The following is a 16,797-nucleotide window of genomic DNA, read 5'->3' as shown; positions in this document are numbered from 1 at the left end:
AGTATGATATTAGCTGTGGGTCTGTCATATATGTTTTTGTTTATTTTTGAAGTATGTTTCTTGTATACTCATTTTTTTATGGTTTTTATCATGAACGATGTTGAATTTTATCAAATGCTTTTTTAGCATCTATTGAAATGATCATATGGTTTTTAATCCTTTGATCTGTTTGTATGATATAGCACACTGATTGATTTGCATATGTTGAACCATTCTTCCATCCCAGAGATAAAATCCCACTGGGGATTCATGATGAATGATCTTTTTAATGAATTGTTGAATTTAGTTCACTAGTACTTTGTTGAGGATTTTTACATTAATATTCATTAGTGATATTGGCTTATAGTTTTCTTTTTTTCAGATGTGCCTTTGTCTGGTTTTAGAGTCAAGGTAATACTGGCCTCATAGAATGAGTTTGGAAGTATTCCCTCCTCCTCTATTTTTTGGAATACTTTGGGTAGTATTAGTATTAGTTCTTTAAATGTTTGGTAGACTTGAGCAGTGAAGCCATCAGGTCCCAGGCTTTTCTTTACTGTGAGACTTTTTATTACAGCTTTGTTTGATCTTGTCATTTGTTATTGATTTGTTCATGTTTTGAATCATCTTCTTGGTTCAATCTTGATACATTGTATGTTTCTAGGAATTTGTCCATTTATTCTGGATTTTTCCAATTTATTGCCATATTGTTGCTCATAGTAGCCACTAATGATCTTTTGAATGTCTGTGGTATCAGTTGTACAATCTCCTTTTTTGTGTCTGATTTTATTTATTTGGATGCTTTTTCTGTATTATTTCTTTTCTTCTACTAATTTTGGGTTTGGATTGCTCTTGCTTTCCTAATGTTTAAGATGTATCATTAGGTTGTTTATTTGAAGCTTTTCTTCTTTTTTGATGGAGTCACTTCTGGCTATAAACTTCCCTCTTTGTACTGCTTTGGCTGTATTCCATAGATTTTCATATATTGTGTTTCCATTGTCATTTGTTTCAGGAAAATTTCCAATTTCCTTCTCAATTTCTTCACTAACCCACTCATCATTCTGGAGCATATTGTTTAATTACCACATGTTTGTATAGTTTTCAGAATTCTTGTTATTGATTTCTAGTTTTATTCAGTTTTGGTCAGAGAAGATATTAGATATTATTTCAACTTTTTTGACGTTTTAAACTGTTCTGTGATCTAGCATGTGATTTATCCTTGAGAATGATCCATGCACTGAGGAAAATAATGTATATTCTGCAACCATTGGATTAAATGTTTTGTAAATATCTGTTGCCTCCATTTTGTCTAAAGTGCAGATTAAGTTTGAAGTTTCTTTATTGAGTTTCTGTCTGGAAGATCTGTTCAGTGCTGAAAGTGGGATGTTGAAATCTCCAGCTATTATTGTATTGGAGTGTAACTCTATATTGTTAAAATTGTTATATCCTCTTGCTGAATTGACCACTTCATTATTATATAGTAACCTTTTTTTCCTTCTTTTGTAGTTTTTGCCTTGAAATCTATTTTATCTGAAATAAATATAGCTACTCCTACTCTTTTGTGGTTTCTATTGTCATGGAATAGCTTTATATCTTTATTTTTAGTCTATGATTGTCTTTATAGATTAATCGCATTTCTTGTAGGCAGCAGATCCATGACTCTTCTCCCCCTACTACCCCATGTTTCGCCACTCTATGTCTTTTGATTGGAGAGTTTAGTCCATTTAGATTCAATGGAATTATTGATAACTAAGGACTTACTCCTTTCAGTTTATTACTTGTTTTCTGGTTGTTTTGTCCTCTTATCCTCCTTCTTTTTTTCCTTCCTGTCTTCCTTTTATAGAAGATTCTGTCTGGTGATATGATTTAGTTTTTGGCTTTTTATTTTTTGTGTATCTCTTGTATGTTTTTTGGTTTGAGGCTACCATGAGGCTGCAAGTACTACTTTATAATACATTATCTTAAACTGATAGCAGCTTAACACTGTTTGCATAAACCAACTAACAAGCAAAAAGAAATGAAATAAATACTCTACATCTGAACTATGTCTCTGCTTTTTAACTTTTTGTTATTTCCCTTTATATCTTATTGTGCTATGTCTTGAAAAGTTTGCAGTTATTATTCTTGATTGTTTCAGAGTTTAGTCTTTCCACTTAAGAGTAGTTTACATGCCACAGTTACAGTGTCACAATATTCTGATTTTCTGTGTGATTACTATTACCGGTGAGTTTTTTATCTTTGGTGATTACTTATTGCCCATTAATGTTCTTTTCTTTCTTACTAAAGTAGTTGCTTTAGCATCTATTCTAGGACGGATCTGGTGTTAAGGAAATACTTCTGCTATTGTTTGTCTGGGAAAGTCTATATCTCCTTTAAGTTTAAAGGATATTTTCACTGGATGTACTATTCTGGGTTAAAAGATGTTTTTTTTTCTTTAGCAGTTTAAATATGTCATGACATTCTCTGTTGGCCTATAAGGTTTCCAATGAAAAATCTGCTGCCAGATGTATTGGAACTCCACTGTTTCTTATTTCCTTACTTTCTCTTGCTGATTTTAGCATCGTTTCTTTATCCTTGATCTTTGGGAGTTTGATTATTAATGGCCTTGAGATAGTCTTCTTTGTGTTAAATCTCCTTGGTGTTGTATAACCTTCTTGTGCTTGGATATTGCTATCTTTCTCCAGGTTTGTGAAGTTTTCTGATGTTATCCTTTTAAATAATCTTTCTACTCCTATCTCTTTCTTTGTTTCCTTTTTAAGACCAATTAACTCTTAGATTTGCCTTTTTGAAGCTATTTTCTAGGTTTAGTAGGCATTCTTCATTCTTTTTAATTCTACTTTTGTCTCTTCTGACCACATATTTTTCAGAACCACTTGGTTCTCTACCCCACTGTGGCTGAGCTGGTACCTAGGTGTAAGACAAAGTCCCCTTTACTTTTCCCTCCACTTTTCTCAAGCTGAAGGAGTTTTGCCCCCATAGCCACCACAGTTTGGAATGTTCTGAGTCTCACTTGAAGCCAGCAAGCCATGAGTTTTACCCAAGTTTTTTGATGTAGAACCTGGGTATTGCTACTGGTTATTCAATGCCCACAGCGTCTTCAATTAGTAGGTAATGAAGGCTACTAGTACTGAGTTCTTCCTTTCAAGACAATCGGTTCTTTTCTGTTGCAAGGTGTCTAGAAATGTGGTGTTGGAGCTAGATCCTGGAACAGGTGCCTGATAACTCTGACAGATGCCCTACTCTGCTGTGACTGAGCTACTATCCAAGATGCAAGACAAAGTCCTTTCCACTCTTCCCTCTTCTCTCCTTGAGTGGAAAGAAGAGGTGTATTTTGAAGCTTAATTGCCTCAGCTTGTCTCAGTAGGTCATGTGGCCCAGCAGTTCATCACTAGGACTCACCTAAAAGTTGCACTGCTTGTGGCCTAGATTGCCTTTCCAGTTTATTTGGAGCCCCAGAACACTTTAGTCCACAGTGGCAAGGCTTGTGGTAACTCAAGTTTCGACAGCTGGGATCAAACATATCCTTCTGGCTCAGGCTATTTAAAGGCTCCCTCCATGGCCAGAAGTCAACTGACTTTGGTGTGGTTTTGCTTTCTGCTATAACAGGATACCACTGAGTTGAATGCCTTACAATTACTGTTGTCTCCCTTCCCCAGCACTCAGAAATGCTCTTGACAACACGCTGCTGCTGCTGAGGGTAGAGGAGGAGTGATGCTGGTGATTCAAAACTGTTCCTTCTACCTTTTCAGTGCCTCTTTCAGTGATACAAAGTTAAAGCAAGGCACTGAGTGCTCATCTGATGTTTGATTCTTGTGAAGGTGCTTTTGTTTGTTTGTTTGGATAATTGTTAAATTGATGTCTTTATGGAGGAGATGATTGGTGGAGCCTTCTATTCTGCCATCTTGTTCTGCCTCCCAAAGGTAAGAATTTTTTAATAATAGGGAAATGATTCATTCATGTGTTTGTAGTCACTAAAACAATATTTGTGAAAAGTTTCTCTAAAGAGGATTTATGTTACATTGTAAATTGAGATAAAGTCAATTTACATAGAATTGTATTTCTTATTAACATTAAAATTTTAACTATATATTTATCTCAATTATAAAAGTACATTAAAACATGCATTATTAATACATAAAATAAAATAGTACATTGAATGCCAAGCTAGTGTTCACGTATTGTGTTATACTCTTTGGGGTACTGACCAAAGTAGCTAGTATCTACTTATTTTCTGGTGGAGTTATAAGACATATTTTACAAAAATAGGGAGAGTGAACATTGGATCAAATAAAATGCTAACAAGTAGTGTTTGAATAGTTGAATTATAATTTGTTTCAAAAGAATGGCTTATCTGATATATATTGACATTTATATCCATACATTTTGTGAGCAAACAAAAGTGCTTTTGGTGTTTTAGAGTCATAGTATTGTCATGTCATTATAGATCCTCCATATTTGGCCAAATGAACTTTATATAATTATATGAAGAGTTTTTTGTTGTTGTTCTTGTTCTATGTATATGCCCCCAAGTTGTTTATATTTTTTAATTTAAAAGTCAGTCTATTATTTAATTTTGTGAATTTTTAAATCATGTAGTTTGAAACTCCTTTTTTTATATTTCACAATCTCCTTTTGTTGAAGATGTCCACCTCATAGTGATGAAATGTGAGTAGTGGAGAGGTATACTTAATAATCTGCTGACTAATAAACTTCGTAGTATTTTGTTACTTTATTTTTCCAGAGAAGACAAATTTTACATTTGCATATATTATGTTCTTTTTCTACTAGTTTTTTAAAATTTTCCCTTATTTCTTCAGGATATGCTCAAGAAATAACCAGGTCTGTTAAGATATAGGTGAAAACTGACTTTCAAAATGATACCAAATATATTATATTCTCTATTATATTATATTCCATTGCGTATATATAGTCTGATGGCAGAATCCTCAAAGAAATTCAGGGTTTTGGGAAAAATAAAAAAGAGAAGTACAGTAATTGAAAATGCATCGTTTCTTGGTCTATTGGTGTAATATGTGTGAGAGATAAACAGCCAGCCTCTTAAAAGGACTGCAGTAGAACTAGTTTGCTCAGGCAACAACTGGATTTCAGTATGAGTGACAAAGTGGTTAAAACCTTTAGAAAACAATGCCGAGTGCATTTTGATAATGATTTATTGTGAATGCCAGATGACACAGTGAAATGTTTCCAGAAGATGGGAGAAGTGAAAGATGTGGTTACACAATGTAATGCATTAAAATTAAATTCTAAGTGATGAGAGTAACCTGAGCTGCTTATGTTGACTCACATAGGAATAAATAATGTAATAAAATTATGAAAGTCTTCTAGCAGGAAGTGGTGGTGAGACTTTGAGTCTTAGAATGGAATGGGGGAAGCTATTTCCAGAATCATGCAAAGCTTTTGGTCTCTCGTGAAGTTATCTCCATCAGCTGAGATCTCTAGGAAATAGTGGGCAGGGAGTGGGGAACATTTACCCAGAGTTCAGTTACTGTCTTCTCATCTACAGATGAAAGCACACCAAACTGGGCTCTTATACCAAGCACATGAGTTTCCTTTGATTTCTATTGAAGCAGGTCTCTAGGTTATCAAGGAAGAATATTGTTAAATAGTTTTATTTAATGTGTTTGAATTCTATAAATGAAAAAAAATGCAAATTATTGAAAAATAGCAAAATATTTTAATTCTAAAAATGTGTTTGTGTTATCCTGAAATATACCTGTGACACTAGGCCACATAGCAGATAAAGTAGAAGTGAAAGGCCATCCTAATTTCAATTTATGAATGTTCTGTTGCCAGAGCAGCAAAGTTACTTCTGCCTGTTTCATCAGTAAGATTAATTATTTGTGGACCCTAAATATGTATTACAGTGCAGGGCAGAAAGTTTAATCATAACTTTCTTCTCAGATCTTAATATGAATTCATTAGTAATGTTAACTATTTTATGGACCCCAAATATAGATTGCAATGCAGTGCAGAAAGTTTAATCATAACTTTCTTCTCAGACCTTAATGTGAATTGTCTCTGAGTCTCTGAAGGAATTACTCTAGAAATCTTTTGTTGTTGTTGTTTTACATAAAGTCATTAAATATATAAAACTGAAATGTCTCAGTTTGACAACAGTGCATAAAAGTCCTTTAGCTAAGCTGCTGATTTTGATGTGTAGCCCTCACAGTGAATACACTACAGAACAAGTATTAAGGGGACCTCTTTGATGGATAAATAATGCTTATAAAAAGAGCACTAAATTTGGATCCCATGCTATATCTAACCCAAAGACATTGGCTAATATTTTCTGAGCTCAATATGTACCAGATACTGTGCCAAGTACTTTCATACCTCTCCTAGTGTGTAAAACAACCTTAAGTGGAAGGTAATTTTATCCTATGGTTTTAACCACTGTTCCTACTATATCACCTGTCTTTGTGACTTTGTAATAAACATGAAACTCCTCTGGGCCTCAGTTAAATAAAAACTAAAGTACTTATATGCACACCTCTTATCAACAAGCTGAGAAAAAAGTATTGGGTTTTTTCTCATTAAGTTTGCAAATAAATGTAGTTAATGATGTATGTACAATAGAAAAAGTACAAAATTGAAGAACTTTGGAGGAATTTCTGCTGAGATGTTCCTATCTGCTTGTGCCATTCACATTATTCAGTACTTATGTTTTTCTTACCCAGTGTCCTTTGAGGCATTTTAGGATGTTGTTTGTAAATATTTTTAAAAATTTAAAAAGGCTTTGTAATTAAAAACACATTAGCACAAAAGAGGTCAGTCAGCAGTCCTTCATTTATGTTTTAATATTTTGTCACTTTTGCAGGATATAAGGCGTGGAACTGAACATTTATTTGGCTGATCCTCATCATGAACCGTGCTTTTAGCAGGAAGAAAGGTAAGTGTGGTCATTTTTTAAAACTTGGGAGTCAAGCCAATATTACTATGAACATAAGCAGATATGTTAAGAAATTAGGCTTTTTTCATTGTTGTCGTCAAACCACCTGGCCCAGAAATGAAGTTAGATTAGAGCAACACAAATCTCCAAATGTTGCTAATTCATTTTCTTTAGTTATCACCCTAGTGAAAGATCAAAGTTGTTTATTACACTGAGTTCACAGTACATATGTGACAATATGTTGCCTGGCAATTTGAAGCTTTTTGTGAAATTGCAAAGAATAAAATGATTTGAAATTTCATCCTATCTTTACCTTATGCAGCCATATCATACTAAATTCCCCAGGCTGGCATAAGATTACGGTAACATACATTCATTCATAATTGTGTGTGTGCATGTGCACAGGCTTCATGTATTATTGAATAATATGTGAGGATTGGTAGTAGGTAAATTGAAAGCAGTGAGGCCAAAATAAGTTTGTTATTAATTTTTAGGCAAGGATTTAAATAAGTATGAATGCAATATTTATAATGATCACTATAGGACTGAAATAAACAGCTAGTTAGATATTATTTTTTAATGGGCAGAATAACATGGCATTTGATAAACTATTTCATGATGCACTTATAAAGAAAGATAGAAAAATAAGTATAACTTTGTCTAGTTCAGCAAAGTTTAAATAATGTATCCTTTTAATTCTCAAAGGAGTTCTTTAATGGACGGCATGGGCTCTCTCCTGTTTTACATATTATTAATGAATTGGCAGATAAAATAATGATAATCAAATTCATAATGATTGAAAGCAAGAAGGTAATGATACATGAATGATATAGTAGGATTACAGATGTGTGAAAAAAAATGACAAGTGAGGTCACATTTCACACTATAAACTTACTAAGATACTGCAGATTGTCAAACAAGGGTTCAGAAAATCTAATGCTTTTATCATGATTCAAATATTGCTGTTATTTGGAAGATGCCCCTTGAGTGCTGTGCACGTCAAAATGACTGAAGAATAAAGTCAACATTGTGATTATCAAAGGCTCTGTGTCATTTTCTAATGTATGGTTAATGAATTGTCCAGAACCATGACTCGTGTTCTGTTCAGTATCAGGCAGTCAGGCACTGTATGTTCTCTTTTTGAAAGGTTACAGTTTTTTTTTTTTTTTCTTTTTTACATTTTAGGTTTTGGGGTACATATGAAAAACATGCAAGATTGTTGCATAGGTGCATACCTGGCAGTGTGATTTGCTGCCTTCCTCCCCTTCACCTATATGTGGCATTTCTCCCCTTGCTATCTCTCCCCAACACCCCACCCCCCCTGGAAATTTGAAGCTTTTTGTGAAATTGCAAAGAATAAAATGATTTGAAATTTCATCCTATGAAATTTATGTAGCCATATCATAATAGGGGAGGGAGCTGTCCCTCCCCTATTTCCCACAACAGACCCCAGTGTATAGTGCTCCCCTCTCTGTGTCCATGTGTTCTCATTGTTCAACACCCACCTATGAGTGAGAACATGTGGTGTTTGATTTTCTGTTCTTGTGTCAGTTTGCTGAGAATGATGGTTTCCAGGTTCATCCATGTCCCTACAAAGGACGTGAACTCATCGTTTTTGATGGCTGCATAATATTCCATGGTGTATATGTGCCACATTTTCCCTGTCCAGTCTATCATCGATGGGCATTTGGGTTGGTTCCAGGTCTTTGCTATTGTAAACTGTGCTGCAACGAACATTCGTGTGCATGGGTCCTTATAGTAGAACGATTTGTAATCCTTTGGCTATATACCCAGTAATGGAATTGCTGGGTCAAATGGAATTTCTATTTCAGGTCCTTGAGGAATCGCCACACTGTCTTCCACAATGGTTGAACTAATTTACACTCCCACCAACAGTGTAAAAGTGTTCCTATTTCTCCACATCTCCTCCAGCATCTGTTGTCTCCAGATTTTTTAATGATCGCCATTCTAACTGGCGTGAGATGGCATCTCAATGTAGTTTTGATTTGCATTTCTCTAATGACAGTGATGATGAGCATTTTTTCATGTATTTGTTGGCCTCATGTATATCTTCTTTTGTAAAGTATCTGTTCATATCCTTCGCCCACTTTTGAATGGGCTTGTTTGTTTTTTTCTTGTAAATCTATTTTAGTTCTTTGTAAATTCTGGATATCAGCCCTTTGTCAGATGGGTAAGCTGCAAAAATTTTTTCCCATTCTGTTGTTTGCCAATTCACTCTAGTGACTGTTTCTTTTGCCGTGCAGAAACTGTGGAGTTTGATTAGGTCCCATTTGTCTATTTTGGCTTTTGTTGCCAATGCTTTTGCTGTTTTGGTCATGAAGTCCTTGCCTACGCCTATGTCCTGAATGGTTTTGCCTAGGTTTTCTTCTAGGGTATTTATGGTGTGAGGTCTTATGTTTAAGTCTTTAATCCATCTGGAGTTAATTTTAGTGTAAGGTGTCAGGAAGGGGTCCAGTTTCTGCTTTCTGCATATGGCTAGCCAGTTTTCCCAACACCACTTATTAAACAGGGAATCCTTTCCCCATTGCTTGTTTTTGTCAGGTTTGTCAAAGATTGGATGGTTGTAGATATGTTGTGTTGCCTCCGAGGCCTCTGTTCTGTTCCATTGGTCTATATCTCTGTTTTGGTACCAGTACCATGCTGTTTTGATTACTGTAGGCTTGTAGTATAGTTTGATGTCCAGTAGTGTGATGCCTCCTGCTTTGTTCTTTTTGCTTAGAATTGACTTGGCTATGCGGGCTCTCTTTTGGTTCCATATGAAGTTTAAGGTGGTTTTTTCCAGTTCTGTGAAGAAGGTCATTGGTAGCTTGATGGGGATAGCGTTGAATCTGTAAATTACTTTGGGCAGTATGGCCATTTTCACGATATTGATTCTTCCTAACCATGAACATGGAATGTTTCTCCATCTGTTTGTGTCCTGTCTTATTTCGTTGAGCAGTGGTTTGTAGTTCTCCTTGAAGAGGTCCTTTACGTTCCTTGTTAGTTGTATTCCTAGGTATTTTATTCTCTTTGTAGCAATTGTGAATGGCAGTTCATTCTTGATTTGGCTCTCTTTAAGTCTGTTATTGTTGTATAGGAATGCTTGTGATTTTTGCCCATTGATTTTGTATCCTGAGACGAGACAGAATATTAACAAAGATATCCAGGACTTGAACTCAGACCTGGAACAAGCAAACCTAATAGACATTTACAGAACTCTCCACCCCAAATCCACAGAATATACATTCTTCTCAGCACCACATCACATCTACTCTAAAATTGACCACATAATTGGAAGTAAATCACTCCTCAACAAATGCAAAAGGATAGAAACCATAAGAAACAGTCTCTCAGACCACAGTGCAATCAAGTTAGAACTCAGAATTCAGAAACCTACCCAGAACTGCACAGCTTCATGGAAACTGAACAACTTTCTGTTGAATGTTGACTGGATAAACAATGAAATGAAGGCAGAAATAAAGATGTTCTTTGAAACCAACAGGAACGAAGACACCACATACCAGAATCTCTGGGACACATTTAAAGCAGTCTCTAGAGGAAAATATATAGCAATAAGTGCTCACATGAGAAGCAAGGAAAGATCTAAAATTGACACCCTATCGTCAAAATGGAAAGAGCTAGAGGAGCAAGATCAAAAAAACTCAAAACCTAGCAGAAGACAAGAAATAACTAAGATCAAAGCAGAACTGAAGGATATAGAGATACAAAAAATCCTTCAAAAAATCAATAAATCCAGGAGCTGGCTTTTTGAAAAGATCAACAAAATAGACCACTAGCCAGATTAATAAAAAAGAAAAGAGAGAATAACCAAATAGATGCAATAAAAAATTATCAAGAGGATATCACCACAGATTCCACAGAAATTCAAACCATCATCAGAGATTATTACAAACAACTCTATGCACATAAACTAGAAAACCTGGAAGAAATGTATAAATTCCTGGACAGTTGCCTCCTCCCAAGCCTAAACCAGGAAGAAGTCGAAACCCTGAATAGACCAATAACAAGGTCTGAGGTCGAGGCAGCAATTAAGAGCCTACCACCCAAAAAAAGCCCAGGTCCAGATGGGTTCACAGCCAAATTCTACCAGACATACAAAGAGGAACTGGTACCATTCCTTCTGAAACTATTCCAAATAATCCAAAAAGAGGGAATCCTTCCCAAATCATTTTATGAGACCAACATCATCCTAATACCAAAACCCGGCAGAGACTCAACAAGAAAAGAAAACTACAGGCCAATATCCATGATGAACATAGATGCAAAAATCTTTAATAAAATACTGGCAAGCCGAATACAACAGCACATCAAAAAGCTTATCCACCATGATCAAGTAGGATTCATCCCTGGGATGCAAGGCTGGTTCAACATACGCAAGTCTATAAATGTAATTCACCGCATAAACAGAACCAAAGACAAAAACCACATGATCATCTCAATTGATGCAGAGAAGGCCTTTGACAAAATTCAACAGCCCTTTATGCTAAAAACCCTCAATAAACTAGGTATTGACAGAACGTATCTCAAAATAATAAAAGGTTACAGTGTTAACTGACACATAGTAACATTCTCAGATGAGAAAGACTGAGATGACTTCAGGACTTTCAGCCATGCAACAGGAAGCATGACTGAGAACCCTTTTGTGGTAATGAGAGCTGTCTTCCAATGTTTGAAGGACCGTCATTTAGCCATGGGGCTGAGTTTAGTAAAGGACAAACAGGTGTAAATGATAATGTCACTGATTTAATATAGGAAGAAAGAATTCCAAGAAAGTCACTTAAAAGTTTAATTAAATTACTCAAATTACTAGCTTGTTTCGGTCTCTGAAATGAGAAGTGTTCAAACATTTGGATGTGGCAGAGAAGATTAATATATTCAGTGGGAATTTAGATAATGTGACCTTTAAGGCACTTTTCAACCCTGGCAAGCTAGAAAATTATTATTTTACTTATTTTTTCTGGATCAGGAGAAAGCAAAATGACATTGATTATGGTGTGTAGCTGCTTCTGATTTACAACATGTACCAAAAGTAAAATAAAGTTTCTTTCATTCTTTATACAAGTAACAAAATCTATAAATAATTCTATGATATATTGAAGTTTTTGTTTTATTTTTATATAGAGACAGGATCTTGCTACATTGCCAGGGCTGATCTCAAACTCCTAGCATGAAGTGATCCTCATGCTTTGGCCTCCCAAAATGTTGGGATTATAGGCGTGAGCCACTGTGCCCAACCTGAAGTATTTTTAATAAAGTTATAGAAACCGTACATCACAACTTAACACTTTAATCATCCTAACTTATTTTTAACAAACACTTCCAGACCTTCTCTCTCTCTCTCTCTCTCTCTCTATATATATATATATATGTGTGTGTGTGTATATATATATATATATATGTGTGTGTATATATATATACTTACAATCCTCCCTTCCTATCACTTTAAAGTTGAAGCTCCACATTTCTAATTTACTATTTATTTGAAGGGGGTTCATAATGGTTTTTCATTGAGAAATCCCAAGAGTTGGATAGTAATATGAGTAACCAGTAATTGTATATCTGTCTCATTTGAACACAGTGGGAGTACAACCATGGGAATAGTGAAGTGATTTGAAGAATCACAAGCAGAAGCACCTGTTCTTTCCTCATTTTACTTCATTCTCTTTATTTTTCTTTAGACTTCTCTTATTTTTCAAGTCTAATGATTTAATATTAGGAAATTCATTAATATTTTGCTCTAACCTCAAGTTAGAATTTGAACTGAAAATTTACCTTAAGTTCACCAATCAATTCTGATTCTAACATTTGGTGAAGTTGTTAAAGAAATCAATCAATAGCATTATTTGACTAAATTTTAATTTGACATGAAAAACTTATATTTTATGAAACAGTTTCTACATCTTGAGAAGCTGGAGCTATAAGCTATAATAATTATATCACTAGAGAATATTTAATTTAAGTCATGTTCCCAAAAAGTACCATCAACATACACTGCGTACAGTATCCTAAACAAAGCAAGATGGTCTTCTATCAGTAAAAGCTTATCTCTTTATTTCATAGATATCCAATATACTTGGTCATCACATGTAATCCTACTAAATGATCCTGAACCTCAGAAGCCTAAGGAAAAAAGACCATCTTAAACCTAAACATAATTATGTTTTTTCTTTTAATTAAATCTCCAAATTAGCAAGTTTGTGTTTCTTGATTGAATTCACAGATTTTCTTTGCAAATGCTCTAATGGTGTTAGAGTTACTCAGAGATTCTGAAGAGTGCTGAATATATTAGAGTCATATCATTTTGAGCTCTTTTGAAAAGCTCTTTAAAAATTAGTCAAATATAATCATAGATTAAATTTTAATGATTGTCTTTGTTTTGGATTCTTTCCCTGTGTTAATTTTCTCTTTTATTTTAAAAATTCTATATTATATTTATTACATCAAATATAAATCATTTAGTAAAAAAGCATTAAAAATGGCATATGAATAAATGATCAAATAATTCAACTAATTACACTTTTTTAAAAGTTAGTTGACATACTGTTGAGTAGATACCATAATGCACAGCATTTAAAACTGAATATTTAAATGTTATTTTCTTTTTAATGAACATTTTATTCAAATGTATCTATTTATTAAACAGCATTTAGTTTTAAATTTAATGTACTCAAAGTAGGTGTTTCCCCATTGTAAGCTTTCGTAATACAGAAATAATAGTTACTCTATATTTCTTGATGAGTTCTTAGTCTAAATGCATTTTTAAAACCTAAACTTATTGACCCAGCAATCAGAGTACTTGGTATTTGTCAAATCTGTTGAAATGTTGGCATTTTCTTTCATATAAGTGTTCAATATTGAGTTAGTGATTTTACTTTAATTCAAGGAAGGGAGACTCTTTCTAGAATGTCTATATTCCCATTTCTACACATTTTTTTTTGTATATCTAATTCCTTCTGTGAACACATATAGTGACCAAGGACCATCATGTGTATTTCCTACTCAAGATTTAGCCATATCTATAAGTTAATATAAAGAGTTTTATTCTGTCAATTTTTTGCCAAAGTATATAAATTAGAAGGACAGTATGAACTTATTTTGTAAATCCTTCAGGTTTTATAAATGTACTGTTCATACTTGAGGTTATGTAATAAGCAAGCACTAAATTATCAGCACTTGATATATGGATACAGATTTTTGTCATTGTAGGAACTGCAGCTTTTTCACTGGAATTTAATATTTTGATTATTTTAGTCTGTCAGCAGAAGCAGTTTGGTATACTCTTTCTAGTCGCTGCAATATGAGTCTCTAACAGAGGCAATTTCAACAGTTTTCAAGTAATAGTGGCTTATAGGAGAAATAAATATTAATATCTCTCTGCCTCAAGATTGGTATGACCCATTGTACTGAGAGTTTAGTCAGACTTCATATACTCCTGAGATGTGTTCCATGTTTTGGAAAGGAGACATGAAAAGAATTAGGTGAAGGAGTTAAAAGGAGAAATTGGACATCGTTTTAATTTTCCTAAAGGTGTTTTTATTGTTTTGGTGTTTTGTTGTCTTGGAAGAGTATCGTGATTTGCTTTTCTTTAATATATAAAAGCAAGACTATGTCCCAAATCTAAGTACAAATTATTCTTGAATTAATCATATTACTATCCATTAGCAATCACAGAAAGTGTAGTTAAGATGACAATCCATATAGGAAATACAAATTTCACACATTAAATGTCAACCTCAATATTTTTTTGAAGCTTAGAATGTATTACTTTTCAAAACATTTCACCCAAGTATATGGCTATCACATATTCACTCTAGTAGTCAGAAATAGCCCCAGTTCTCTTTGTCCTTCATCTTTTGTTTGGAAATACTTGAGAATATTGCACTGTACCCCATAAACAAGTTTAATATAAATATAGTGCATTATTATTCAAATAGTATAAAATAATTTACATTCCAAAAATATATGCCATATTCTCCATGTCTTCACATTTACCCATTTTAAGAAGAACATATTAAGGGTATCAAATTAGTTTCTGTTAACAGCATTTAAAAAAATATGAATTTAATGTTGAAAATACTTCGTTAGTAATACAATATTGCCTTCCAGTATGTACTTATATATTTCATGCTAAAATAAATCTTTGATTTTGTTTTATTTATAATACTGATTCTAAATTTTTAAACTCCCATGAAAAATTAGATAGAAAATTACACTAATGGAGACAAAATACCATTGAAGATTGAGAAGTTTTACTCCAAATAAATGCAGATTCACAAAGAAGCCAATTTATTTTGTGTTAACATTAACATTTTTTTCTCCTCATAATGCATTCCTCAAAATATAGGGGAAAATATGTGGACTGTATTAATAAAGTTCAAAAATTAAATTAAAAATATTAGTAATACAAATATAAATAACAAAATGTAAATAATATATAACACAGTTTCAATATATTCTATCTTTTTGAGTTACTTTTATTTCTAATATTTTTAACACTTAGAAACATTTTGATTTACTGCATTTGAGATTATTTATATCCAAAACTCCTGAGAGAAGACCTTCGATCAATGTTTCTTCAAATTTAGAATAAAGATTTATCATAATATTATATTGATTTCCAAATGAACATAGTAAATTGGTATATTTCGGCTTCATACAAATACAGTTATTAGTATAATATGATAATTTCCCTTTAGTATAATAGCTAAATCTTGATGCTACAATATAATATTCACAATGAGTTAAAGAGCAGATTATATTTTATTGTTCCAGGAATTAAGAAAAAAACCCTATAATTCATAAGAGCATAAAGTGAAAGAAGAAAGATATTTGTTTTAAATCACAAATGGATGTAAAAATCATAGCCCACTGATGTTCTTTTTATATGTTCTTTTAAAATTCAGTATTATTTTTATTATTTGAAAACTTTAATAAGTAAAGCTAGGGACTTTTATACCAAAGAAAGAATTCTATATCACTCCCAGCTGCACTGTTCTTTTATCTGAGTGGTTATTCTTTCTCAATGTAGCAAAAGAATCTCAGAATTAGAAATACTCCACCCAGCTCAGATGTCCTACAAATGGTAATGCATGACTATGACACCATGGAAATCTATAGTTTAACTCTGTCTTTTTTATTACAGACAAAACATGGATGCATACACCTGAAGCTTTATCAAAACATTTCATTCCCTATAATGCAAAGGTAAAAATAGTTCATATACTATTTAATTTTATTTTGTTATAATATTATTACTAATTTATGGCTAATCTTAGATTACTTATATATTGACATTTCCTGGTTATTGATTCCTGAAAAAAGTTTACATAAATAAAATAATTGTGGTATAGGAAGTTATTTTTCTCTGTAGAATAGTTTCTTTTTTAAAAAATATATCCTTTAAAATTACAATTTAAGTCAAATATGTGTTTTCTTCAAGTGATTTTGGTTATTGTTAAAATTATTTGCAATAGTATAGCCTGTAGGAACTCAAACAACTAACAAATTAGCTTTCTTTAAAAACATTTTTATGTTGCATTACACGACCTAAATATAAATCCTGCAAATGAAATGAGCTGCAGTTTTAATAAATGTAATTATCATTCAAGATAAAAGGAACAAAGTTTAAATTTTTATTTTATTTTATTTTATTTTTTGAGATGGAGACATGCTCTCTAGCCATACTGGAGTGCAGTGGGGAGATCTTGGCTCACTGCAACCACCACATCCTGGGTTCAAGCAATTGGCGCACCTCAGCCTCTCAAGTACCTGGAGTTACAGGCACATGACACCATTCCCAGCTAATTTTTGTACTTTTAGTAGAGACAGGGTTTCACCATGTTGGCCAGGCTGGTCTCAATCTCCTGACCTCAAGTGACCTGCCTGCCTCA

General features: G+C 33.3%; 1 protein-coding gene across 27 annotated transcripts in view; it reads left to right on the top strand.

The window, feature by feature from the left end:
• The window catches only part of GULP1 (GULP PTB domain containing engulfment adaptor 1), a 311,204-nt gene that overhangs the window by 189,257 nt on the left and 105,150 nt on the right, over positions 1-16,797 (top strand). For 26 of the 27 annotated variants that reach the window (XM_064373266.1, XM_012464086.2, XM_012464087.3 and 23 more), the window contains 2 exons: positions 6,815-6,886; positions 16,050-16,111. In XM_064373266.1, the coding sequence (XP_064229336.1) occupies positions 6,859-6,886; positions 16,050-16,111 (90 nt within the window). In that variant the 5' untranslated portion in view covers positions 6,815-6,858. Of the gene's footprint in view, positions 1-3,674; positions 3,897-6,814; positions 6,887-16,049; positions 16,112-16,797 lie in introns of those variants that run through there. The other variant, XM_012464090.3, reaches the window with a different exon arrangement.

Source organism: Aotus nancymaae, unplaced genomic scaffold (genome assembly GCF_030222135.1).
Source record: "Aotus nancymaae isolate 86718 unplaced genomic scaffold, 86718_ANA_hifiasm-v0.15.2.pri h1tg000008l, whole genome shotgun sequence".
NCBI classification, from domain to species: domain Eukaryota; kingdom Metazoa; phylum Chordata; class Mammalia; order Primates; family Aotidae; genus Aotus; species Aotus nancymaae.
The sequence above is the reverse complement of the archived record's forward strand: the minus strand, read 5'-3'. Positions and strand labels throughout refer to the sequence as shown.